Here is a 26301-nt window from a genome sequence, read left to right as displayed (position 1 = left end):
ATGGTCCAGATGGACAATCACTTAAAGCATTTTGCAGAAAAAAAACAAATAGTTAAAAGAAGTGGAATGTTATGCAGTGGCCAAGTCAATCACTTGACCTGAATCTGACGGAGCAGTGTTTCATTGCTGAAGACAAAATTGAAGGACAAATGCCTCAATAATAGCTGGAAGTGAAAACAGTTTTAGTAGAGATCTGACAGAGCATCAGCAGGTATGAAGCCCAACATCTGCTGAAGTCTCTGCGATCCAGTTTCAGTTATGATTAATATTCTGTCTCATTACTTTTGGTAACTTAACAAGTGGGGGGTACACATGCAGACTGTTGTAACTCCTACAACTTTTAACTGATTTGGATGCAAATACCCCCAACTTAAAGCTGATAGTCTGCAGTGACAGCACACCGTGTTTTTTTCAACATCTCCAAGTGCACTTTTTGAAACTTGATTAAAGAGGGATTGTATAATTTAGATTTGTTTTAGTATCTCCACTGTGTCTGGAGTATCAACTGGATTCTGGTGGAGTCCCAGTGTCCACAGTTGTTGTGGGGACAGATTCCTCTCTGTCCTTAGAGGGTGGTTATCCCAACCCTGTCTAAAGACATCCAGATCCCTCTGCAGACGTGGAAGAAATGTATGTTGGGCACAAAACATGTGGACACCATCAGTTGGATTCAGAAGGTCTTCATCCTCGAGGTTGTGAAGGGTTTCATAGTGCACGCTTGAAACAGCCATCCACACATCTCGCCACAAGCGCTCTATTCTGTTCAACATCAAAATATGGCAACGTTTTCAGAATTTTACCCAGAAATTCACTGAATTGAAAAATATATAAGAACATTTTTCTTATTTCCATGGGACATTTATACAAATACTACACATACCTTTGGTTGTGAACACTCTTGCCTGACAGAAAGCTTCCTCTTCCACAGCCCCGGATGGTGAACATGCATCTTGCTATTCCAACATTTTCTACCCCTTGATCCCCTCGAACTCTGAAACAAAATTAAACATCGACAGTACAATTTGTTTTAAATCTAAAAAAAACATGTCACTCTTAAAATTTATTGCAGCCTTTGTGTTTTTAATATAATTTTACTTTAGACTGGTTATTAGAAGTTTATTGTTTTGGTCATTCAACAGTGTGCAGCTCTGTATAAGCACACCTTTCAAGAATTCTAAATGTTTGAACCATTTAAACATTTAAACTGATCATATAGGCTACAGTTTACATATTGCATGTCAAAATAATTACACTGCTAATCAAGGGGGGGGGGGGGGGGGAATCATATTTACACATTTGCATAAGCATTGTGAAAATTAATTTTGTATAGATTTTACCTCAATGGAAAGCCATACTTTTGTACAGCCTCCAAGAAGAAAGCAAGTGCAGTTGATGCTCTGTTGTTGGCAGCAGCACCCAGGTACATGATCTAGAGATGTAAATATCATTAAGTGGAAACTTGGTCAAGTCAAGTTACTATAATTAAAGATAGAAACATGTTTATCGGGTATTGTAGCTTGGTACATTTATTTTATATTTATAAGTACAAGAAAAAAAGCCGGCTACATAATTCCCAAGGTAGCAAGCTGCCATGAGGTGTAGCAGTACTTGTAATCAACTATTCACCCAAATGCAAAGGGTAAAAAAAAATCCTTTTAGCAACTTGAAGAATTAGTTTACCAAGCATTTATAGTCACCAAATACTGACAAACATAAACAGATTAGGAACATTTTGTTCTACAGAAGGATCTCTATATTACAGTATATGGTAAGTTTTATGGTAGACCAAAACACAAGTATTTCACTTTTCAATTAACATCTCATTCAGCTCAATTTTGAAAGTGAAAAATCACCTTTCTTGAGTACCCATCTATCCCTCCGAATATCACCAGGCCAAATCTGTAAAAAGAACAACAAAAACAACAACTAGGGCATTAACAGGTATAAAACATAATTCAGTATTTAGCAGTATTGTCAGAATTCATCCTACCTTATTAGTTTATGGTTTGTGTCTATATGCATCAAGTAAAGAGGACCTTGCACTGAATATGTCCTTCGGACCACAAATCCCAGCCTTGTCATTCTTGAGAAAATACCAGCAGAGTCCACACGGTGCATCGACGAGTACACTCTCTTCCACTGTACATGGTGGCCCATGGCTTGAAGCATCCCTTTCATCATCCTTTATCCAACATGAGGTGTTCTTGTCTTTATAGATCTTACTAAATTGTCCAGCTCTTCATCACTTGTTGTACTGTAGCACTGCTTTATGGAAATGCCATATTCATGCAAACGACGTTTCACTGTCCTCACAGATATTCCAAGAAGTTTTGCAATTTGGGTGATTGATAAGAACATTTCTGTCACTATCTGGAGCTGTACAGGTGATACATTGTAATTTGGACGTCCCAGCTTTCCTTCTGACACTGACATCTGAGAGGGGGTTTGTTCATTGACGTCCTCCATACTGAGCACAGTTGACAGCTCTATCAGAGCATTTATAATACTTTGAGGGATCTCAACCTGATCGGACAAAGATCTTAAAAGGACCATCTCATGGTCGATAACAAACTGCAAATAGTCCACATCGAGGGGTTGTCTGTGCATGACCTGGGAAACTTTATGCTCCTAAATTAAATACAAAGAATTTTACGTTACTTCACTAACTTTGTTGTTCTCCAAGCTTACAGATCAAGTAGGACGTAAGTTTCAGCTGAAAATGATAGCGAGGCGTTTCTGTTGAGCTAGCATTTCAGTAAAAAACGTTATAAAATAAAAAACTGAATAGCCGAAAAATTTACCGTAACAATAGTCACTTCTTAAATTCGTAGTATTCACAGACTGCAGTGTAACTGTTCCAAACTTAAACACTCACCTGATTGTTCGCACCAGCACTGTTGTTGGAAGACGACGCCATCGTTCATTGAGGGACAAGTTAACAGCAGCCCCCACCCGATACAATGCGCGCTACTTTGAGAGCATGGGAAATGACCACTTCTCACGTAGTGGCTGGGAAAACGTCTCATAATTGATCAGTTACGGCGTAATTTGTACACATTACTGCTTGAAAGAGCTTTAGTAACTGAGTTTTAGCAGTTATGCATGACATGTTTTCTAACATGAAAACATGAAAAATGGACCATCTTGAGCCTGCAAATACTTACTGTCATTTTACACTCCACTAATTAAAACAGACACATTTTTCTCCAAAGTTTTCATGGTGGAGAAGCATGCTTGAAAGTACATCACTTGTACTTCCTGACCCTCTTCCTTTGCATATGTGGGAAATGCTCACAAACATGGTACCAAAGTCACTGATAACACTGCTCAAATAAAAAAAAAATAGATTTCTATAAATGACTGTGCTTGTTATTATGTGACCAGCAATGTTTCCTCTAATTTATCATGTGTCTGAGCGAACACACAAACTCCCTGAGCGTCCCTTGGACCACTGTGAGCAACAGCAGACGTGTGCACTGTGGTCACGCCAGCATCGAATCCATCCAAGTTACATGGTTTATTAAAATAATCAAATTACAGCATAAGATAAGATAAGATAAGATAAGATAAGATAACCTTTATTAGTCCCACACGTGGGAAATTTGTTTTGTCACAGCAGGAAGTGGACAGTGCAAAAGTTATGACGCAAAAATTAGAATACAATAAGAATAAATACAGTACACAGCTGTACAGAATAGAATAAAATAATATACTATATACAGTAGAATAAAATAGAATAAAAATATACAATAAGATAAAAATAGAATACGAATGCTATATACAACTGAGTAAAAATACAACGATGCCAGAAAAGATTATTGCACTTAGTGTTATTGCACATGTATGGATGTGTGTGTTTGTTCAGTTAAAGTCTTTGTTGTGGAGTCTGACAGCAGTGGGGAGGAAAGACCTGCGAAATCTCTCCGTCCCACACCGTGGGTGCCGCAGTCTCCCACTGAAGGAGCTGCTCAGTGCTGTCACAGTCTGCTGCATGGGGTGGGAGACGTTGTCCAACAGGGATGACAGCTTAGCCGCCATTCTCCTGTCACTCACCACCTCCACTGGGTCCAGAGGGCATCCTAGAACAGAGCTGGCCCTTCGGATCACCCTGTTCAGTCTCTTCCTGTCCCCAGCAGAGATGCTGCCGCCCCAGCAGACCACACCATAAAAGATAGCAGAAGCCACCACAGAGTCATAGGAGGTCTTCAGGAGTGGGCCCTCCACCCCAAACGACCTGAGTCCCCGCAGCAGGTACAGCCTGCTCTGCCCTTTCCTGTAGAGGGCGTCTGAGTTATGAGTCCAGTCCAGTCTGTTGTTCAGATGAACACCAAGGTACCTGTAGCTGTCCACAGCCTCAATGTCCATACCCTGGATGTTCAGTGGTTGCAGTGGAGAATGCTTGTGCCTGCGGAAGTCTACCACCAGCTCCTTGGTTTTACTGGCGTTGATCTGGAGGTAGTTCAGCTGGCACCAGTCCACAAAGTCTTGAGTCAGTCCTCTGTACTCCTTGTCGTCCCCATCAGTGATGAGGCCGACTATTGCAGAGTCATCAGAGAACTTCTGCAGGAAGCACTGGGTGGAATTGTGGGAGAAGTCTGCAGTGTAGATGGTGAAGAGGAACGGAGCCAGAACCGTTCCCTGTGGGGCCCCCGTACTGCAGACGACCCTGTCCGACACACAGCCCTGAGTCCTCACATACTGTGGTCGGTCGGTGAGGTAGTCCAAAATCCAGGTAGTGAGGTGATGGTCCACTCCAGAGTTCTCCAGCTTGTCCTTCAGAACCGAGGGAAGAATAGTGTTGAAGGCACTGGAGAAATCAAAGAACATGATTCTCACAGTGCTTCCAGCGGTCTCCAGGTGAGCGAGGGAACGATGTAGGAGGTGAATGACGGCATCATCCGCGCCAATGCCAGGCTGGTAGGCAAAGTGAAGTGGGTCCAGTGATGAGCTTGTTAGGCGCCGAAGCTGAGCCAGGACCAACTGCTCCAGGGTCTTCATCAGGTGGGATGTCAGAGCCACCGGCCTGTAGCTGTTGAGGTCCTTGGGGCGTGAAGTCTTTGGCACTGGTACAACACAGGAGGTTTTCCAGAGCTGTGGGACTCTTCCCAACCTCAGGCTCAGGTTGAAGAGGTGCTCCATCACCCCACACAGTTGGTCCGTGCAGGACCTGACGACCCTCGAGCTGATGTCATCTGGGCCCGCTGCCTTCTTGCCATTAATCCTCCTCAGTTCCCTCCTAACCTGGGTGGTTGAGAGAGACAGGCTGGAGCCTTGTGTTGAGTGTGTATTGGATGCTGTTGTTGGGGGTGGGGAGGAGTGAGCAGGGTGAATAGAGGAGGTGTGAAGTGTCTGAGGTGGAACAGCAGCAGTGGGGGTGGGTGAGTCTGCAGCCGATGTTGTAGACTGTCTCATGGTTGAATCAAATCTGTTGAAGAAATGATTCAGTTCATTTGCCCACCTCACATCCCTCCCAGGCAGAGAGTTCTGCTGTTTGTGGCCTGAGATGGTTCTGAGGCCTCTCCAGACTTCACCAACGTTGTTTTGCTGAAGCTGGTTCTCCATCTTCTGCCTGTAGCTGTCCTTCCCATTCCTTATCAGTCCCCTCAACTCTCTGCACCCTTTTCAACTCCTCTTTGTCTTTGGATTTGAAGGCCCTCCTCTTCTGCTTGAGGACAGCTTTAATTTCTGGGGTAATCCAAGGTTTGTTGTTGGAGAAACACCGTACAGTCCTGGTAGGTACGGTGTTATCCACACAGAAATTAATATAGTCAGTAATGCATGTAGTAAGGCTGTCGATGTCCTCTCCATGGTCGTCACAGATCACCTCCCACACAGTCGACTCAAAACAGTCCTTAAGAGCCTCCTCGCTCTCCTCTGACCATCTCTGCACTGTGCGGGTGGCTGGTGGCACCCTGCGCACTAAGGGCTCATACACAGGGACAAGGTGCACCAGGTTGTGGTCAGATTTGCCCAGTGGAGGGAGAGGTGATGAACTGTATGCCTCTTCAGCATTGGCATACAGTAAGTCCAGTGTTTTATTGTCTCTGGTTGAGCAGGTCACATACTGGGTGAAGGTGGGCAGTGTGGAGTCCAAAGAGGCATGATTGAAGTCCCCTGATATTATGAGAAGGGCTCTCGGAGATTGTGTTTGCAGTCTGCTGACCACTGAGTGGAGAGTGTCACAGGCTGCATCCGCGTTGGCCGAGGGGGGGACATACGCTGTTATTGCGATAACATGCGAGAATTCCCGGGGCAGATAGTACGGACGCATGCTAACGGCTAACAGCTCAATGTCTCTGCTGCAGAGTTGTTCTTTCACAGTGATGTGCCCAGGGTTACACCATCTGTCGTTCACAAAAACTGCCAGTCCCCCTCCTTTCCTCTTACCGCTCTCTCTCGTCCTGTCCGCTCGCAGCATCTGAAATCCCGGTAGTGTCACGCTTGTGTCCGGAGTTAGTGGTGTTAGCCACGACTCCGTTAGCATCATGATGCTACATTGCCGGTACTCCCTCTGTGACCAGGTTAGCGACGTGAGCTCATCCATCTTATTGGGCAAAGATCTTACGTTTCCAATGATTACAGAAGGAAGAGATGGTCGATAACGTCTCCTTCTCGGGCGACGGCGCTCCTTCCCAGCACGACACCCCCGTCTTTTCCTCCTCAGCTCGCTGGGAATGTCGGGTCTGTCCGCCGGCAGTACCGCTGCGGGACGCAGCGCTAACAGCTGATCCTTACTGTAAACAAAGGATCCCTGCTCTGGGTCCCCAGACACGCGTGAAAAAAGTAGAAATAAACTAAGAAAAACGACCAGAACTAGCACAAAACGGTAGAACATGGTTGCAGAGTCTAATTACTGATACGTTAGTTATAAAAAATTACGAGAAGAAAAGATAAGAAAGAAAGAAACTCAGATTGAGCAGAGCTGCTGTAACAGGCTGCCGCACACGGGGGGCGCCGGAAGTGGCCCTAGTCTAGCATTTATGTTAGACTACTTTTAATTAATGCTTTAGCCCACTTATAATGAAAATTAAAAAAAAAATTCTTGTTCATGACCTGTGTAGCATGTTAACACTATTGGAAGTAAAAATAACTCCAATTTTGAAAACACACCTTTCTTTTTCTTTCTCTCTTTTTTTTTTTTTAAATAAAGCTCTGGCTTGTACTATGAGTATGAGTCTGTGATCAGGGAAAATTATATACTTTATTATATATATATATATATATATATATTTATTATATACATTATATACTGTCTGCAAAATACAGTATATAATGTTGGGCAATTAATTATATAGTTACTTCTTCAGAAAAGTAAAACAAAGTTTTTGCAGCTGTTTACCTAAAAGTGCAGCCAAGGAGTTTTTTAAATAAACATTTCAAACTATTTACAGAACAATCAGCTGTTCTGCCTCAAATCTGATGCCACACAAATTATTTGTGTCACTCCAAAAAATAATTTCTGTCCACTATGAGATGAAGGAGAACAACAACCTGATACCTGCAGGCCTGACAACAGCAGATGTATCACTGCTGTAACACCTGTAACATTCAGCAGTCGCCTCATTGTTCTCACACACACAACAAAACTATTGACTACACTACACACTAACTACACAAGACAACACACCAACTTTATGCCAAACATGCTAAATGTCACAAATCTCTCACATCTCAAAACACCGCTGTCACTCCTAAATCTTCCCCCTTCCTAAACAACTAAATGCCACATTGCCATTTCATTTTTTGATTGGTCGACATGGTACATTTTTCCACCAATAGGAAAGGGTGGGAGGTGTTTTTTTGTTTTGTTTTTGCTCACAGGCGGAGAGTGCTTTTGAGTGTTTTCCTTATAAAACGCAGTTTTTACCGTTTCTTCCCGCAGTAAATATAAACAACGACAGTATTCAGGAAGAAAAACAAACATTGCAGATATTTTTATCATAACTCTGGTTTTACGTGGCCGATCAACACAATTTAAAAACTGGTATAAAGTCCACATTTTTTCCGTCAGTTGTTCCGTCAATTGTTCCTGCTCACATCTCCAATGGTTGTACACGTTGTCATTAACGTGGCTTCACTCCACATCAGCCACGTTGCTTTGCTAGTTAAAACACCGGTGTTGGCACATAAGGACGCTGTCATAGCCTGTCAACGTTGATTAGCACAGAAAAAACATGAAGGTGATTTTCCTGGCCTGGGATTTTATAAAAATATTCTGCAGTAGATCACAAACGAAAGAAAACCATTAATCAACTTATGAACATTACCTCTGAAGTTACAGCGGTGTTATTAGAGACACAGCTGAGCATTTTGCATTTTGTATAATTTTAAAAAGTTTAAATTTGTTCAGAAGCCTGTTGAACGGCAGAAATTAGGTTTTCTTTTCGGAAGTAAGTAAAAGGGAAAAAAAAACATCGGCCGACAGCGCTGTAAACAACGTTAGTCTTGTGCGTAACAAGCAAGTGAATAATGCAGAAAACAGATTTCGGGGATAGACGGGAAACTGTTCTTGAAGTACAGAGAGAGAGAGAGAGAGAGAGAGCTGTGCATGAAGTGTGATTTTATCGTGGTGGAAGCAAAACAGCAAAAGTTATAGTGAATTCATGACGATGCTTATGTGAAGCTTAGTTTGGATCTTCTTTTGCTTCTTCTTTTTGAAATTGAACCACACTTGGTGGTGTTTGTAGTTCAACTTGACCCGGTTTGAATTTCTTTTTTACTATGGATTTAATTTGTTGATATTCTAAAAAGTTTTTCTTGTATACATAACACTATTCATTACATATTACTTACGTCTTGTATATTGTACAGTTTATATATATATATTAGGGGTGCAACGATATTCGTATCGATATTGAACCGTTCGATACAGTGCTTTCGGTTCGGTACGCATATATCGAACAATACAACATTTGTAATTTATTTTATCAACTTTCCTTCTGACGATGCTGTCTGTGTTGAGCGCTCAGTGAATCTGCGTTCGACTGCTCCGCCTAGGGTCGACAGTGCAGCCTAGGCGGAGTAGTCGAACGCAGATTCACTGAGCGCTCAACACAGACAGCATCGTCAGAAGGAAGAGCGCAGGGCAAGCTAGCGAGACAGAAGTTAAGCTCCCCTTACAACATGGACCTCCCCCACTCTCATTCAGATCTGGCGTTTGGAATTATTTTGGTTTTCATGTGACGTATGACCCTGAAGGTAAGCGAGTCATGGACTAAAGTAAAACAGTATGTTGGATGTGCCATGCAATGCTCAATTACATGGGTGGGAACTAGTGTGTTAGCGCAGTTAGCTCGTTAACGTGTTGGCCGTCTAGCCCCATGCACGGGGCTATCAGGGATAGCTCATTAACGGAGATTTGCCGTGTTGTGGCGTTAAGGTCATTTCAACGAGATTAACCTGAAAGCACTAGTGGGAACACAACGAATATGACTGCACATTTACGCCGACATCATCCTAGTGCAAAGACAAGTGGAAGCAGAAAAAAACAAGCAAGCATGCTACTAACTTTAGCCGAGTCATTTAGACAGCTGTTTAATATGCTGCTGAGAATATAGCCCAGAAGAAGCGGATAGTATAGCTTTTATTTTGGAAAGAGACATTTCTCTGTAATAAACTCTCTTTTCCAAAGATGAGTGATTCCTCAATCAGATACAGGGCTCGCAATATCGCTAGCCCGACGTCCCGGGGCTAGCGATTTTTTCAGTTGGGCTACCAAAATCTATCTCTTCCCTGCCCGTCGGGCTTTTGTAGGAAGGAAAAATATATGTCAATGCTTTTGCATTCTTTCGGAAATGTAGCTGGGTAATTATGTCATTGGCATCGGTGAGCCACTGTCAATATGTGACATATTGAAATCGCGTTTGAATTTGCACTTGTTTTTTTGCTTTCACTTTGCAATCGCGTGAACGGTGTATAGAGAGCGACAGCACTGATCTGTGAGTGATGATAATTTGTGCACCAATTCCTCTGACATCGTCTTATTAATTGTTAGCTTACTATGCAAACATGACAAGTGAAATCTCCCGCAGCAAGCTTAAACATGTGAGAGGTTGATCGCGCAGAGAATCGCTGAGCTTATGTGAGTGCGGCAGGATATATATTTCACTACGATGACCTGGATGATTGAGAACCTTCACAGACAGATATATATTTTAGTTCTGCTGAGCCAAATAAGACAGGTCAGGGTGAAGAAGTGACAGCCAAAGAAAAGCTTACCACAAAACGGAGAAGTTATGACAAATCAGACTATAAGGCAAAAAGAAAGTGCAGCTTTATGGTTTCATGGACAAAAGAATTTCTGTGGCTGCAAAATGAGGAGCTAAATAACCAGGGCTGCACATAAGTGGTCCGCAGGTGCGCATTCGCTGTCAAAATAAAAAACACGCACAAGGGTTAGGGTTAAATTTAAAAACTGTACTTTTGAGTTAAAATATATATTTATAATTTTAATAAATGACAAATTAAAAAGGCATGAACATTTTTTTTGTATCGAAAAAATATCGAACCGTGACACCAAAGTATCGAACCAAACCGAACCGTGAATTTTGTGTATCGTTGCACCCCTAATATATATATATATGTTTTTCCCTATGTTAATACTGTCCATATGTACATAGCGCTGCAGAACTGTACCGCCCCCCCCCCCCCCCAGCATGTTTACACTGAGTAGGAGAGGCTCTGTATCTCATTGTACAACTGTATAGTGACAATAAAGGCATTCTATTCTATTCTATTGTTGATCCCATATTGTGTAACTAGTCTGTCAAATGAAATAAATTCTGTTCCTTCTAATATATGTTTTAAGCATTTGATTTCTTTACCATTCCAATCTGAAAAGTTTATCATATTATTGGTTTGTAATATGTCAGGGTTGTTCCAGATAGGTGTATGTTTGCATGGGATTAATGAAGACTCCGTCAATTTTAGAAACTCCCACCATGCTGTCAGAGAAGAGCTGATGTTGACGCTTTTGAAGCATTCATGTCGTTGGATGTTTGAGCTGATAAATGGTAGATCTGAAATCTCTAGATTATTGCAAAGTGCCTGTTCTACATCTAGCCAAGGTTCATCTAAGAGGGTATGTTTTAGCCATCCTGAGATAAACTGAAGCCTGTTGGCTAAGAAGTAGTGCTGAAAGTTAGGCAGTTCTAGTCCTCCTCTATCCTTGGTCTTTTGTAGTGTTTTTAAGCTTATACGTGGGGGTTTATTTTTCCAAAAGAATTTGGACATGTATGAATCTAGAGATCTGAACCAATCTTGTGGCGGTTTAGTTGGGATCATTGAGAATAAATAATTTATTTTTGGTAAGACCATCATTTTTATAGCGGCAACCCTTCCCATTAATGATATGGGTAGACATTTCCATCTAGCCAGATCATCTTCTACCTTCTTTAAAAGTGGGATATGGTTTAATTTAGTTAGATCTGCAAGCTTGGGAGAAACATTAATACCTAAATATTTTATATTTCCCGATTGCAGTGGTGTAGAAGAAGCATTATGGAAGGAGCAATTAATCGGAATGACTGTAGATTTTGACCAGTTAATTGAGTAATCTAATATTCTTGCAAAAGAGTTTATCAATTCAATCACCCCAGAGATATTAGTTTGTGAGTTTTGGAGAAAAAGTAACACATCATCCGCATAAAGGCTGATTTTATGTTCCACGTTCTTGCATTTTATGCCCTTAATTACTGAATTCTGTCTAATTGCTGCTGCTAGTGGTTCAATAAAAATTGCAAACAGTTAAGGGGAGAGTGGGCATCCCTGCCTGGTGTCCCTCAGGAGACAGAAGCTGGGGGATGTTTGGTCATTTGTTTTGACACAAGCTGTTGGGGAGTTATATAATATTTTAACTAGTTAATGAAAGAGGATCCAAAACCAAATTTGTGTAAAGTTGCAAATAGAAATTTCCAGTTAACTCTGTCAAATGCTTTTTCTGCGTCTAAAGAGAATATTGTAGTTTCTAGGTTTTTACTGTATGAGTAGTCTATCAAATTAAGTAATCTGCGTGTATTTGTTGATGAGTGCCTACCTTTTATGAAACCAGTTTGGTCAGGATGAAGCGGGTCTCTTTGAGAAAGCTTTGCAGATTATTTTAAGGTCTACATTTATAAGGGATATTGGACGATCGCTTGAGGGATATACAGGGTCGTTGCATGGTTTTAGCAGGAGATTAATGTTTGCAGAATTCATATTTGATGGAAGTCTGCCCTTTTCTTTGATTTCCAACAACGTTCTGTAGAAAACTGGTGCTAGAATCATCCAGAATTCTTTGTAGAATTCTGCAAGAAAGCCATCTGGACCTGGAGCCTTATTATTGTGCATACTTATCAGGGCTTCCTGGAGTTCACCTGATGTCAGTGGCGAATCCAGTGCCATTTCTTGAGTGTCTAATAATTTTGGAAGAGTTACGTGGTCTACAAACTGATCAATGTCCTTTTTAGATGGGTTTATTTGTGGTTAATACAATCTTTTATAGAAATCCCTGAAAATGTTGTTCATTTGTTTCGGGTCATATATTGTGTTCCCAGTTGTTTTTTCTTTCTTTATTTTTAGCTGGTTTGCTAGAAATTGACCGGATTTATTACCATGTTCATAATTTTGTAAGCGTAGTCTTTGTACTAAGAATTTTTTTTTTTTTTTAAATCAATTATCTCATTTAATTCTAGTTTTGTTTTGCGTATTTTGTTCAATGTTTCCTGATTTTGGTGGGACGTGTAGGCTTCTTCTAGTGATTTGATGTTTTTTTCTAATTCCTGAATATTTTTGTTTTCTTTTTTCTTTTTATGTGATGAGAAAGAAATTATTTTACCTCTCATCACAGCTTTCCCTGCTTCCCATAGAACAGAAGCTGATGTTCCGGGAGTGTCATTAAAGTCTAAATATGAAGTCCACTCTCTTTTAAAATATTTAATAAAGTCTTCATCTTTAAGCAGCGATGTATTAAATCTCCAGTTTTTTCTTGGTGTAGTATTATTCTTGTGCATTAGTGTTAAAGACACAGGAGCATGATCGCTAACAGCTATAGGGTGAATCTCAGTGTCTGAAATGTGAGCAGTGAGCTGCTGACCAAAAAATATTCCAGACGAGAGTAGGAGTGATGAACATGTGAGAAAAAAGTATATTCCTTACTGGTGGGGTGAAGGGAGCGCCATGCATCGCAAAGACCAAAGTCGCTCATATACTGTTTGATTATATTTGTGGATTGCCAGTTGCGCTGAGTTCCTGCTGTGTTGAGCCTATCCATGTCTTCATTTAGTCCAAGGTTGAGGTCGCCTCCAAGAACAAGTGTGCCATCTAAGTGTTCAGAGAGTGCACTGAAAAAAACCGTCAAAGAATGAGGGATCATCAACATTTGGACCATATACACTTACAATACATAGCTTTTATCAAGTATAGATTGTTTAATGATTAAGAATCTGCCTTCTGGATCTATAACTGTATCGAGTACTGTGAAATTAATATTTTTATGTATTAAAATTGCTACTCCCCTTTGTCTAGAATTATAACAAGCTGAGAACACATTAGGAAACTCAGCTGTTTTAAGTTCATTCGAACCTCTAAGAGGTCTGTGGGTCTCTTGTAAAAGGACAACATCTGCCTGTAGCTTTTTGAGTTGGTTAAATATTTTTAACCTCTTTTCTCCAGAGCCAGCTCCATTTATATTCCATGTAATGAACCTCAGTGTACCCATAGATGTCTGTGCATAACTAGGGATGTATGCTGTGTGTGTCGCTTAGACAGGTGGAGAGAATACATCACTTGTTCACAGATAAAGAGAAGGAGAGAGGGAAAAAATGTGTGGCGAGATGCTCCCTGAGTCTGACTATGTGTGTGCATATTTACTAATATGAGTAGGCTTGGCTTAAGTGAGTGTATTGCATAGGTCTGTGTGCGCTGTCTGACTAATATAAATGTGCTGCTGTTGAGCGCATGATTGTGTGTGATCGTGCTGTACGTATGTGTTGAAATAAAGGATGTTGTTTGTGGATGAGTGTGGAAGCAGGTGATCGAAGCAGTGAAAGAAATAAAGAAAGAAACCAAGGACAAGGGTGAGCAGCATAAAAACAAAAGTGGGAAAAGAGAGAAAAAAAACCCCTGAAACATTCCAATCAAACCGTTGATGGAGAGTGACGGTGTTAATTCTGCTATGATATCACACTTAAGATGCGATTTGATACTGGTAAGTTAAACAGATGTTAATGTTAAGTTAATGCAAGTTAGTGTGAGTGGATAGGGAAAGGGTGTAGCAGATTCTTATCTGGTAAGAGTCCACGGTAAAGCTGTCCGTCCACGTACAGCCGGTCCACAGTGATGACAGCGCGGGAGCCCTTCTGGATGAGGCCGCGTCGGATTGGGAAGAGGACTCTGCGTTGTTCCAGGATCTCTTTGGGGAACTGGTCGTTCACGCTGAAGTCCGTTCCTTTTAATTCCCTGCCGCGGCTTTTCACCTGTTCTTCTTGTTTGAAGTGGCTGAATTTGGCCACAATAGGACGTGGTCTCCCGGCCGGCGACCTCACGGCCCCAAGCGATGCACTCTATCGAAGGCGATTTTCTTTACGGTGTCCTCCGGCAGCTTCAGGTGGATTTTAATGAAGCTTTTCACCGTTGCCTCTGCGTCCTCTCCGGCAGATTCTTGAATACCAGAAAACACAAGGGTGTCTCGCATGCTACGCTTGTAGATCGATAACGGATTCTTTTATTATTCCTTAGCCAATACCCTTAACGACTTCTACTGCCGTTTTGACGAGCCATCAGGCAGCCTTCACACCTCCAACGGCCCCAACAATAGAGACACTTTGGACACTAATTCCCCCACCTCTCCCCCCTCCATAGAGCCATCACCACCTTCAAACCGTTCACCTACAACACCCCCCTCCTCACCCCACACAAAAGAGGATTTCACACCACCTCCTCCCACCACAACTCTTCATATTCATGAAGCAGATGTGAGGAAGCAGTTTAAGAACCTGAATGCTCGGAAAGCTCCCGGCCCAGACGGCGTGTCTCCTGCCACCCTCAGACACTGTGCAAACGAGCTGGCCCCAGTGTTTTCTGGCATTTTCAACTCCTCACTGCAGGCATGTCATGTGCCTGCCTGCTTCAAGTCCTCCACCATAATCCCTGTCCCCAAGAAACCTAGGATCACTGGACTAAATGACTACAGACCCGTGGCTCTGACATCTGTGGTCATGAAGTCTTTTGAGCGCCTAGTTCTCTCCCATCTCAGGACCCTCACGGCCCCCCTCCTGGACCCCCTGCAGTTTGCATATAGAGCCAACAGGTCTGTAGACGACGCCATCAACATGGCCCTACACTTCATCCTGCAGCATCTGGACTCCCCAGGAACCTACGCCAGGATCCTGTTTGTGGACTTCAGCTCTGCCTTCAACACCATCCTTCCAGACCATCTCCGAGACAAGCTTTCCCAGATGAATGTGCCTGATCCCATCTGCCGGTGGATCACTGACTTCCTGACGGACAGGAAGCAGCATGTGAGGCTGGGAAAGAATGTCTCGGACTCCCGGACCATCAGCACCGGCTCCCCTCAGGGCTGTGTTCTTTCTCCTCTGCTCTTCTCCCTGTACACCAACTGCTGCACCTCCACCCACCAGTCTGTCAAGCTAATCAAGTTTGCAGATGACACCACCGTTATTGGACTCATCTCGGACGGGGACGAGTCTGCCTACAGGAGGGAGGTTGAACGTCTGGTGTCCTGGTGCAGCCACAACAACCTGGTGCTGAATGCCCAGAAGACAGTGGAGATTATTGTGGACTTCAGGAAGCACACAGCCCCACTCCCCCCCATCATCCTGACTGACACCCCCATCACCTCTGTGGACTCATTCCGCTTCCTGGGTACCACCATCACCCAGGACCTGAAGTGGGAGCCCACCATCACCTCCGTCATCAAGAAAGCCCAGCAGAGGATGTACTTCCTGAGGCAGCTGAAGAAATTCAACCTGCCAACACGGACGATGATGCAGTTCTACACTGCAATCATCGAGTCCATCCTCACCTCCTCCATCACCGTGTGGTACGCTGGAGCCACTATCAGGGACAAACAGAGACTGCAGCGTGTTGTGCGCTCTGCTGAGAAGGTGATTGGCTGCAGACTCCCATCTTTGCAGGACCTGTACACCTCCAGGACATTGCGGCGTGCAGCTCGGATCTCAGCTGACCCTTCTCACCCTGGACACAGTCTGTTTGACCTGCTCCCCTCAGGCAGGAGGCTCCGGTCCATTCGCACCAGAACCTCTCGCCATAAGAACAGTTTCTTCCCCTCTGCTGTTGGACACATGAACAATAACCATATGACTGTCCCCGCCACTAACACATGACCCTACGCTGTGTCACTGCATCATTCCATGTTTGGCACTGATCACCACCTGCACTCATGTATATATCTTTCAACGTAGCACTCTTAATTCTTATTCTCATGTATATATCTCATGTATATCTCATGCACATATCTTTCCACGTAGCACTTTTAATTCTTATCCCTACTTTTATTTTTTTCCATGTCTATTTAAGTGCTATTTATGACACTATGTTTGCACTGAAGCACCGCAGCAATTTCCTAATGTTGTAAACCTGCTCAACATTTGGCAATAAACCCCATTCTGATTCTGATTCTGATTTTTTTATTTTCTATGTTTAGCTGGGTCACGTTATCGGTGAGAGATTTGATCGACTCCCGTAGTGTGGCATTTTCAGCGGCATGCATTTCCACCTGCTGCTGGCTGAACCCCAGGGATTCTCGCAGAGATTAAAATTCCCGGTGTAAAATCTCCACCAGGGACAGCCTCGCATCAAAACTGGATCTCTTGTCGATTGACTCCAGGATGTCTGCAATGTCTTGGCAGGCGATGTTGTGCCGGGGGAGTCTGCCGGGCGACATCTCTTTGATTACGGTGTCTCAATTTTGGCCTGGGAAGATGCACTCTAAGCCTTCTTCATGACTAAATCTTTGAAACAGCAGTCGATGTAATCTTGGAGAGCGTCTAAACTCTCCCCGTTGTCCTCCAGGGTGTTAGAGATGATAGGACAGATGTTGTTAGTTATATGACAACTTTGTATATTTGGTAATACTGAAGCTTAAAGAAACTTTGTTCAATTCTAAACTACCATTCGCTTTAATTTTCCGCCAAAATCTCCGGCGTCTGACGTCAGTTACAACATGAGTCGCTTACCTTGTCCGTCACTTCCGTCACTTACCTCTCCCTAAGGCTAATGTTATGGAATCTGAGTGTGTTGTTGCATTCTCTGTTTCTGAGCTGGGTATGCTGATCCAACTTCTTGTCTTCATGAGACTGACCACTTGGAGTCTGTTTACTGTGTTGGTCAGAGAGCCAATTCTGAGACTGTTTATTGCACAAGTACACGGACTGTCTCGGTCTGTGTGGCAGACCGTGGGTGTATGGGGAAGGAGGACCCAAGATGCAGGACTCTGCGGTGCAAACAGTGTGTTTGTTTACAGTGAAGTAAATAGTACACAATAATAAATCCCTTTGAGTTTCCAACTCCCGTGACGTGTCTCCTTCCCAGTGCTCGTGCGCCGTGTCTCCGCTCCCGTGAAACTTGTGCTTGCTGCTCTCCCGTTCCCACACTCCTGCTGGAAAATCCAGAGGCAACCGTTAACACAAAACTACGAAGCGACAGACTAGCACTCACTCATATTTCTGGGAACACTGACGGGTAGTCGCTCAATGATCCAGTGTCAAGGAGCTTTCAGCCACTCTGTTTTGTAGCTCCTCTGACGAGGCTTGATCGGCGCCAGGTGTGTATGGAGATCCTCGGGTGTGACCAGTCAACAGTAAGGGCCACACCCACCAGGCCTGAAGTTGCCTGTCGCGACCGCGCCCACAAGCACACCCACACGCACACACCTTCCAAAACACAAACATGGAGAGCAGGAAAAGCAGCAGACCAGAGCACGCCCATATAATATAATGATAATGTTCATAATAATAATAATAATAATAATCATAGTCCACACTGCTCATGGACCCCGAGTCCCTGGAACCGGGTCCGTGACACTGACCTCCCCAGAGACTGATGATGCTCTGAAGTCAGCACCTCCAGAAGTTAGAGTTAGTGTTAGTTTGCTGTGCTTCAGAGCAGGCTCCTGTTTATGCACCACAGCCTGCACTGTCCACAGTCTCCACAGTTCACCCTAGTCTCCGTACAATCTGGCCTTGACCTGTACGCTGCTCTGTCTGAGCCAGTGGTCTCTACTCCACTTGGTACTGCTTCTCCTGCATATTAAACTCTGTAGATTAAAAATGGAATGTCACTCAAAATCATATGTTGTGAGGACAGAGAAGTGAATACTTAGTAGTAGTTTCAAAACCTATCAATGCAACACTTTTTTCTCATGTCAAGTTTTAGTTGTCAATTGCTTTATCTAACAGTATCTTTTAAGAACGGCACGCTTGTTCATATTAGTGAATATACACACATAGTCAGACTTATGGAGCCTCCCACCACACATTTTTTTTCTCTCTTTCTATTTACAAACAAGTGATGTTTCCACATTCTCTTCACCCGTCTAAACGAAACACCCAGCGTACATCATTAGACATACACACACAATTATGGGCACACTAAGGTTTGTCACATGGAATGTAAATGGAGCTGGCACAAGAGAAAAAAGGTTAAAGATATTTAACCAGCTTAAAAAACTACAGGCAGATGTTATTTTATTACAAGAGACTCACAGGCCTGTCACAGGTATAAACGAACTTAAGCCTGTTATAATTCTAGACAAAGGGGAGTAGCAATTTTAATACATAAAAATGTTAATTTTACAGTACTCGATACAGTTATAGATCCAGAGGGTAGATTCCTTATTATTAATTTATCAGTATTTATCAGTATTTAACAAAAAGCTATGTATTGTAAGTACATGGTGGGCCATTTGGATACATATGGATACACCGTAATAACATGGGAATGGTTGGTGATATTAAAGTCCTGTTTGTGGCACATTAGTATATGTGAGGGGGCAAACACCTCAAGATGGGTGGTGACCATGGTGGCCATTTAGATGTTGGCCATCCTGGATACAACTTTTGTTTTTTCAATAGGAAGAGGGCCAAATGACACATCAAACTTATTGGTAATGTCACAAGAAAAACAATGGTGTGTGTGGTTTCAACGTAACTTTATTCTTTCATGAGTCATTTACAAGTTTCTCTTTGTTCACAGCCATTGACATGTCAAAGCATGACCTTCCTATTGCAAAGTGGGAAGCAGATTTGTCAGTCGGCTTAGACCAAAACTTCTGGTCTCAGGTATGCTTAAAAACCTTTAAATTGATTAGAAATCCCAGTCTGCAATTAATACAATACAAAATACTACATAGAGTGCACTATACAGGTCATCGGATGTTCCAGATAGGCTTTACATCTTCCAACAACTGCTCACACTGTCAAGGCAATACACCAGACAATTACATCCACGCTCTTTTGTTCTGTCCACCAGTGCAGAAGTTTTGGCGCGGGATATGCGAAGACTTATCAAAGTGTCTGAAATGTAAAATTCCAACCTCCCCTTTAGTGTGCTTGTTGGGCAAATTGGATGATGTCACTACAGAAACTAATACAGTCCACATGGTTTTTACTGCTCTATGCATTGCCAAGTCCTTGTTGGTCTGTCGCCGAGGTTGTGGGCGGGTGGGTGCACGGGTGCTCAGCCCTGGCGTAAGGGGTCTCTGGCGCATCGGCCTAACTAGGGGGCTCTTAAACTGGCAGGGAGTTTGTTCCATCCTTGCAGGAGTCCACTCTGCAGGTGGGGGAGAGTCATAGGAGAGGTGGAGAATAAACTTAACCTGGGTGTCTACTGTCTTGTGCAGTCTGAGAGATGATTGAATGTTAGGGTGGGTACAGTTTCCTCTGCGGTGGGGTCGGGTGGGCTTCCCCAGGGTCCTGTGGGGCTGGGCAGTCCTGCTGCCATAGGCCCCGGTCTGGATGGGCCTGGGCTCCCTTGCCTTGGTGGGTGCTGAAGGATGGGGGTGCCTACTGGGGTCAGCGGGGGAGCTGGGCCCAGGGAGGGGCATCTTGCGCCTCCTTTCTTTTCCTCCCCATCCCCAGCTTCCTCCCTCTTCCCGCTCCAACACACCCACCCACACAAGTAGGGCCTTGGGGTGCGGGTGTGTCACAAGGGTGCAGGGGAGGCACCCCCCCCCCCCCCCCCCCTCTGTCCCCTTCTGGCCACCTGTGCCTCAATTTTATTCCACAACTTAGACATCCACATTACTCACACTCTCATAACATATACATATAGGGTCTTGAGGGTGGGCACGTTAACGGCATCCAGTGGACAGTCTGTGTATTCAACCCCACCTCTGGCGCCGGTGTCCACCTCTCAATTTTAAATCCATGTAGACATTAAGGGTTCTCAGGAGGGGCCGTGCTAACATCTGCTGCTCTCTGGCTGCAGCACTATGCTCTCCCGTGTTTTAAATGCACCTTAGAACAACACGCAGCAACACTACACATGAGTGAGAGGAGGGAGGTTTGGGGTCTTCACACACCCCTGTTCTCTGCTTGCCATCGGGGTGGGGTGGGGGTGGGGGGCTGGAAGGGGGCTGCTGCGGAGCCTGGGCCAGTCTGCTTGCCTCCACCCTGGGGGAAAGGGAAATATCTCCTGGGTCATAGAGTTTGTTTGGGGAGTGTGATTGTGTGTAAAGTGTCCATGTTTGTCTATCCCTATGTTGGGTGAGTGCTGAGTGTTTGTATATGTGTGCATGAGGGTGGGAATGCATGTTTGTGTCTGTGTGTGCCTGTTTGTCTATGTGTACTGTATATGTCAGGTCGGGTCTTACACTCCACCTCTCTGGGAACTCTAGCCCTCCAAAGGCCTATCTCCCTTCACCACACTCCCTGCCGGTAACTGATGCCCTCAGGGGTCAGTGCGATGGTTGTTCTTGGTGTCCAGGGCTTGGCGCTCAGGTGTGTACCAGCTCACTCTCGGTGACTACTTGGCGGGGCCTGGTGCCTGTTGCTCGGCCCCTCTGGCTTCTGCTCCGTGGCTACTGGGTGACCCCTCATCTGGAGCTCTCCTCAGCTCTTCCCAGGAGAGTGGCACGGATGCCCCCCCCCCCGGTGGTCCTCCTTGGGCTCTCGCACTCTGGAGCCTCTGGATGTCTGGAGCCTGGATCTCCTGCATGCCTGCTTCATGCCCTGGGGGACAGGGCTATGGCTCTCTATATCCTGTAGCAGACCATTACATGGGGAAACCTTTTGAATACAAGCGCACTGATCCACACAGGTGTGCACACGGGTGTTCACTGTTCATAGACTTAAACTACACCTCTATTGGCTGCTTTTAGTATTTACCGCTGTTTACACTTAGCTAGATTAACTTGATGGTGTTGTGCTTAGTATATTGCTCTGTTTTTTGTTTTTTTTTTGCTTGTTTTCTCTTCTTTTTCTCTCAACAGGTGATCCAGGAGATTCTTTTTCCTTCTTTCTCTTTTTAAGTGCCCTTTCTCACTGTCCCTCTTCCCTTCTGTTTTTCTTTTCCTTCGTCTTTCTTTCTCCCTTTCCGATCCCTCAGTCATGTCTGTCCCGTCTGTAACAACTGAAAATAAAATAAAATAAATAATAACAACAAAGTTTGATCAAATGGACCAATACGGCAAGGCCGTGATGATCCATTTGGCAAAGTCAATCCATTGGGTATCCTTGTTGGTCTTCAGACAACAATTCTGACAGCTAAAGAACCAAATGGGACAGGCAAAAAAAAGAAAGAAAAAAGAATGACATTTTATGACTTCTCTGTGAATTTTATTTAATTTGTAAGATGATGTGCATGAATATACACATGCAAAATTGTCATCAGATTCAAGAAATCTGTGCACTGGCTAATTGTATTATTACCATTGTGTTAAACAAATTTGAATCTTTCTGAAATGGCAAATTAATGATTATTATCTGCAATCTGTAAAATCTTATACCCCATTTCATTATCCAAGGCAACACATTTACCTCAAGAAACACTTCAGTTGTAAGAGAAAAGCCTGTAAACTTAAGCAAAAAACATCTCAATAAACTGAAATAATATTTACTGCCCTATTAGGCAGTAAAATATTGTTACCGTGTCACTGGCACCGGACCCTAATCGATGATGTGGAGCATGCCGGCGTTAACTGGGATTCAGGACTCAGCTGTACAGCTCCACATAAAGGTTAAAGATCACTGTGTAAAGACCGGCCCACCACGGTGCACAAATGACATGGTTTCAGTTTTATGGCTTACCACAAGCACCAGAGACCACACCCCTGCCACACTCACTCTTTCACGTTTTGGACCAAGAACACAGATAGTTTGAAGAAGGAGTCATATCTTGTAATGTTTTTCATGAAATTGAATTTCTTATTTAATTTAATTAATCTATGTTCCTGATCTCACATAATATGTTCAGGACATGAGAAATATATGCAATATTGCCAAAAGTTGTCTTTCGCCCACCCACTGATCAAATTCAACTGTTCCCATCATTTCCATGGCCACAGGTGTATACAGTCAAACACTAGGACATTTTGGACAGTTTCATGCTGTCCACTTTGTAGGAAAATTAGGGGGATGGCCCCTTCCTGTTCTAACGTTCGTGAGCACAACTTCAAAAAGCATGAAAGAACTTGACTGACCTGCACAGTCCTGATCTCAACCCACAGCTTTGGGATGAAAAACAGCAGGCCTTCTTGCCCAACATCGGTGTCTGACCTCACTAAAGCACTTCTGTAAGAATGGTCAAAAATTTCAATAAAAACACTCCTAAACCTTCTAAACAGCTTTAGCTCTTTCTTGGGCCCATCCAGGAATATGAAATGCCAAATATATTTTGGCATTTCGCTCAGATTGAATTAAAAAAAAAAAGGTTTTAGAGTTTTAGAGCGAATTAAAAAAAAAATAGACACTGGAATACAGTGCACATCTCACAGTGGTTTTTATCTGTGATGTTCTGAAAGCTTCTGGCAACCCTCGTTGGGTCTCAGCCATGCCAGTTAAGAAACACATCACCTCTCACAAGCTGTTATGTCTGCCTGAATCTCGTTATCTCCACACAAAGGGACCTTGGATAACAAGAGCATACTTCCCTTAATGATATATCTCCATGGAGATAACTGGAAATCACCTAGAAAGCATGACTGCAGTGTAGAGCCAGGAGGATAATTTAAGGCCATTTCATGTCCACACAATCACACAACTGCACTGAAGCTCTTGTGACCAAAGTGTCTCAGGGTTTTGCGTTCTTGGAAGGTCACTAAAGTGAGTGACCACACATACATCTGTGTCTCTCCATTCTCTTGTCTTGCAGGTAATAACCATACATTTTACAGTTCAGACAGAAAAAACTGAGACTATTTGTGCAAGCCTCTCTCATCTAATCTGTTGGCTTAAACTAAAATGTAGACTGCAGAAATAAATTGGTGTGTTTACCGTTCACTAGCATTTCCCCTTTTACTGTAACTCCCAATCTCTCTAATGTAAAACATGTTCAGCTGCCCTGAGAGGTTACCAGAAAACTAGGAAGAAAGCCTCAGCTGTGTCAGTGTCCAGAACAAATAAATGTCCTCCTAATCTATGGATATGGGTTTTTGTAACCTCAATACATATACTTTGTTTGCCTACAAAGTGTGAATGTTTCCTTTTTTGTTTAAATTAAACTTACAGCCAAATCATTATGATTGCTGTATACAGAATCCAAAAATGGTTCAGGAGGCTGGCTGCAGGGCCAGCACCAGCAACGGAGCTGATCTGGAGGCCTTCTGAATGGCCACTAATGCTCCACTGGGGACTGACGGAGGTGATGGGACAACTCATTGAGTTTCAGGTGGCTGGCTGTAGCGTGGCTTGGCAGGTAGCTGGTGGCGGTGAAGATCCTATGGTAACTTGGCAGCTGGCCAGCCATGGCGCGGCTTAGCACAGACCACTGGCTTGGACGGAGCAGGATCAGACGGCGATGCACTGGCTGAACATGAAGAAACCTCTGGCAGAGATGAAGCAGGACCAGATGGTGCGGAAACCTCTGGCAGAAAGGAAGCAGGACCAGGTGGTGTGGAAACCTCTGGTGGAACATGAGCTTACTGGGGCTGCACAGGGCTCACAGCAGACTCTGGATGCTACAGCTGGAGCTCATGTTGAGGGCTGGCCATTCTCTCTCTGGGAACAGGTATGGGTGCTGGGACTGGCCAAACACCACCTATCCACACTTGAGGAATAATTATGGGTGCAGGGACGGTTTGGATCCTGGCCCCACTTACTCTAGGAACAGGGACAGAAGTAGGAACTAGCTGGACAACAGCCACGCCCACTCAAGGAACAGGTAAAGGTGCATGACTGGACTGGGTCTCTGGTGCCCTTGCCCTGGGAACTGGAACTTCCACAATGTAGCCAGCAATCATTTTTTTAAGCTCACCTTCAGATGCTTTCTGTGCTGCTGAAGTAAAATCAGGTTTTCATTTCATTTATTTATTCATTTCAGGCCCAACAAAATACATATATTGAACATAAAGTGCACAAAACAAAAAACAAAAATTACCCGAAAAGGAGTGGGACGAAAGAAAACTTATTAAATCCCACCCCTATACTCACTCATCAACAAAAAAAACAATAAACTTCCCACAGCTACGCCCATCGTTACAACCAAACAAACCATCAAACCATCAACAGCCCCAGGCACATGCAAGCATCTCAACGGCAGCTCGCAAACAACAATTAGAACCATTGTAACTAAATACAGAATATATAATAATTATAAATTACCACAGGTAACAGGCAATAATAATTACATAGTGACAAGCACACATACATATACATACATACATATATATCTACACACACATGTACATATATGTACATTGTTGAAATCACCCAATTCTTTGAATCTTTGGGCTGAAGGAAGGACAATACTCGGTGTATTTATGCTCAATCAACAATCATTTATTTCCATACAATTCAACAATCAGAGCATTACAACGTCCGGACGGGAGAGATGCCTGCAGAGGGTCAACAGCATGTCTCAAAATGGTAGCAACTTTCACAGACTTTTATAGCTAGTAACAGACCCCCTCCTTGTCATAAAAGCTGCATCTTCACATGTTTTTCTAATTCTTAGCGAGCCTGGCTCCTGACCTTGCCTCCCTGTCTTTCTGTGTGAAGTAGGAAGGGGGGTAAGGAATGTGGTTTTATCTCTTCTGCCCAGACACCTAGTCCCCTGCTTACAGCCTTCTTCACATGATTCAGCAATAAAACATTTCAAGAAAACAGTGTAAGACATTCACAGCTGATCAAGGATACAGAGTAATGCACACTTTATCTAATGAACTACAAAATGATTATGTTTCTTTTATTCAAGAGTATAATACAGACTAAACTACATACATAGCACACCATCAGAACTAAAGGATAATATATGGCCTGCAGCTGTTAACCTAATTTACTACATTGACTACTGGTCATAAAATGGCATATGTTTAACTACTAGTCTCAACAATCCCCCTTTGATCTCTTTTTTTAAAAAGAGATCACTTACAACACGCATTCCAGGGTCACAAGGTCCATGTCTCTCCACTCCTCAGGCTCATCCTTTAACAGAGGCATCATGACCCCCCGGCCCTCCGGCCCTGAGGCTACGGCCCTGTCAATAAGACGAACTACTAGTGCTCTGAGGCAAGGGACCAAACAACAACCACATGTGGTTAGGATTGCAGTGAAAACAGACAATGAGACCATGATTGACATAACAAAACCTTTCCATTGCCCAAAAACAGAAGTCATCCATTCCTCCAGTGGATTTTCAATACCTGAATGTTCATGCATATTATGGGCCAGAGTTCGTAGCCCCTCCAGTGCTCGAGTTACAGAGCCATCCGGAGCCGTATTATTGGGAATAAAAGTACAACACATTTGTCCAAACATTTCGCAAACCCCTCCTTTTTCAGCAAGAACCATATCCAGCGCCATCCGGTTCTGCACTGCCATCAGAGAGGTTGGACCTACTTGTTCCGCTAACCCCTGAATCGCATCACGGGTCAAATTTGACAGTCGGAGAACGTTATAATGCACATAGTTAATTCTATCTACGTTTTTGTTGGGGGTGACGGGAAACAAGGCAGAAAGTACTGGGATGTTCTCAAAACCGGCTGCTATCTGATCTACTAATTTAAACTCATTTGGGACGCCACGCGGAACACCGATAGAATCTATATATGTGGGTGAATTAACAGTTAAATCAAACGACCAAGAAGATCCTTTAGGCCACCCCTGACGTCTGCGCCTAGGTGGTCGT

The 26301-nt window shown here is 43.6% G+C and overlaps 2 protein-coding genes across 3 annotated transcripts in view; both read right to left on the bottom strand.

Annotated features, from left to right (window-relative positions):
* Nucleotides 1–26301, bottom strand: part of LOC309713869 (G2/M phase-specific E3 ubiquitin-protein ligase-like) — a 234809-nt gene that overhangs the window by 41615 nt on the left and 166893 nt on the right. The gene's annotated exons all lie outside the window — the stretch shown is intronic.
* Nucleotides 361–2917, bottom strand: LOC309714568 (uncharacterized protein; the record flags this gene model as incomplete). The annotated part of the gene is made up of 7 exons (XM_082547112.1): nucleotides 361–759; nucleotides 881–991; nucleotides 1338–1429; nucleotides 1854–1899; nucleotides 1991–2182; nucleotides 2432–2523; nucleotides 2876–2917. The coding sequence occupies 7 exons, from the start codon at nucleotides 2915–2917 to the stop codon at nucleotides 465–467; spliced, it is 870 nt and encodes a 289-aa protein (XP_082403238.1). The 3' UTR covers nucleotides 361–464.

Source organism: Aulonocara stuartgranti (assembly GCF_965226115.1).
Source record: "Aulonocara stuartgranti genome assembly, chromosome: 9".
NCBI classification, from domain to species: Eukaryota; Metazoa; Chordata; class Actinopteri; order Cichliformes; family Cichlidae; genus Aulonocara; species Aulonocara stuartgranti.
The sequence above is the reverse complement of the archived record's forward strand: the minus strand, read 5'-3'. Positions and strand labels throughout refer to the sequence as shown.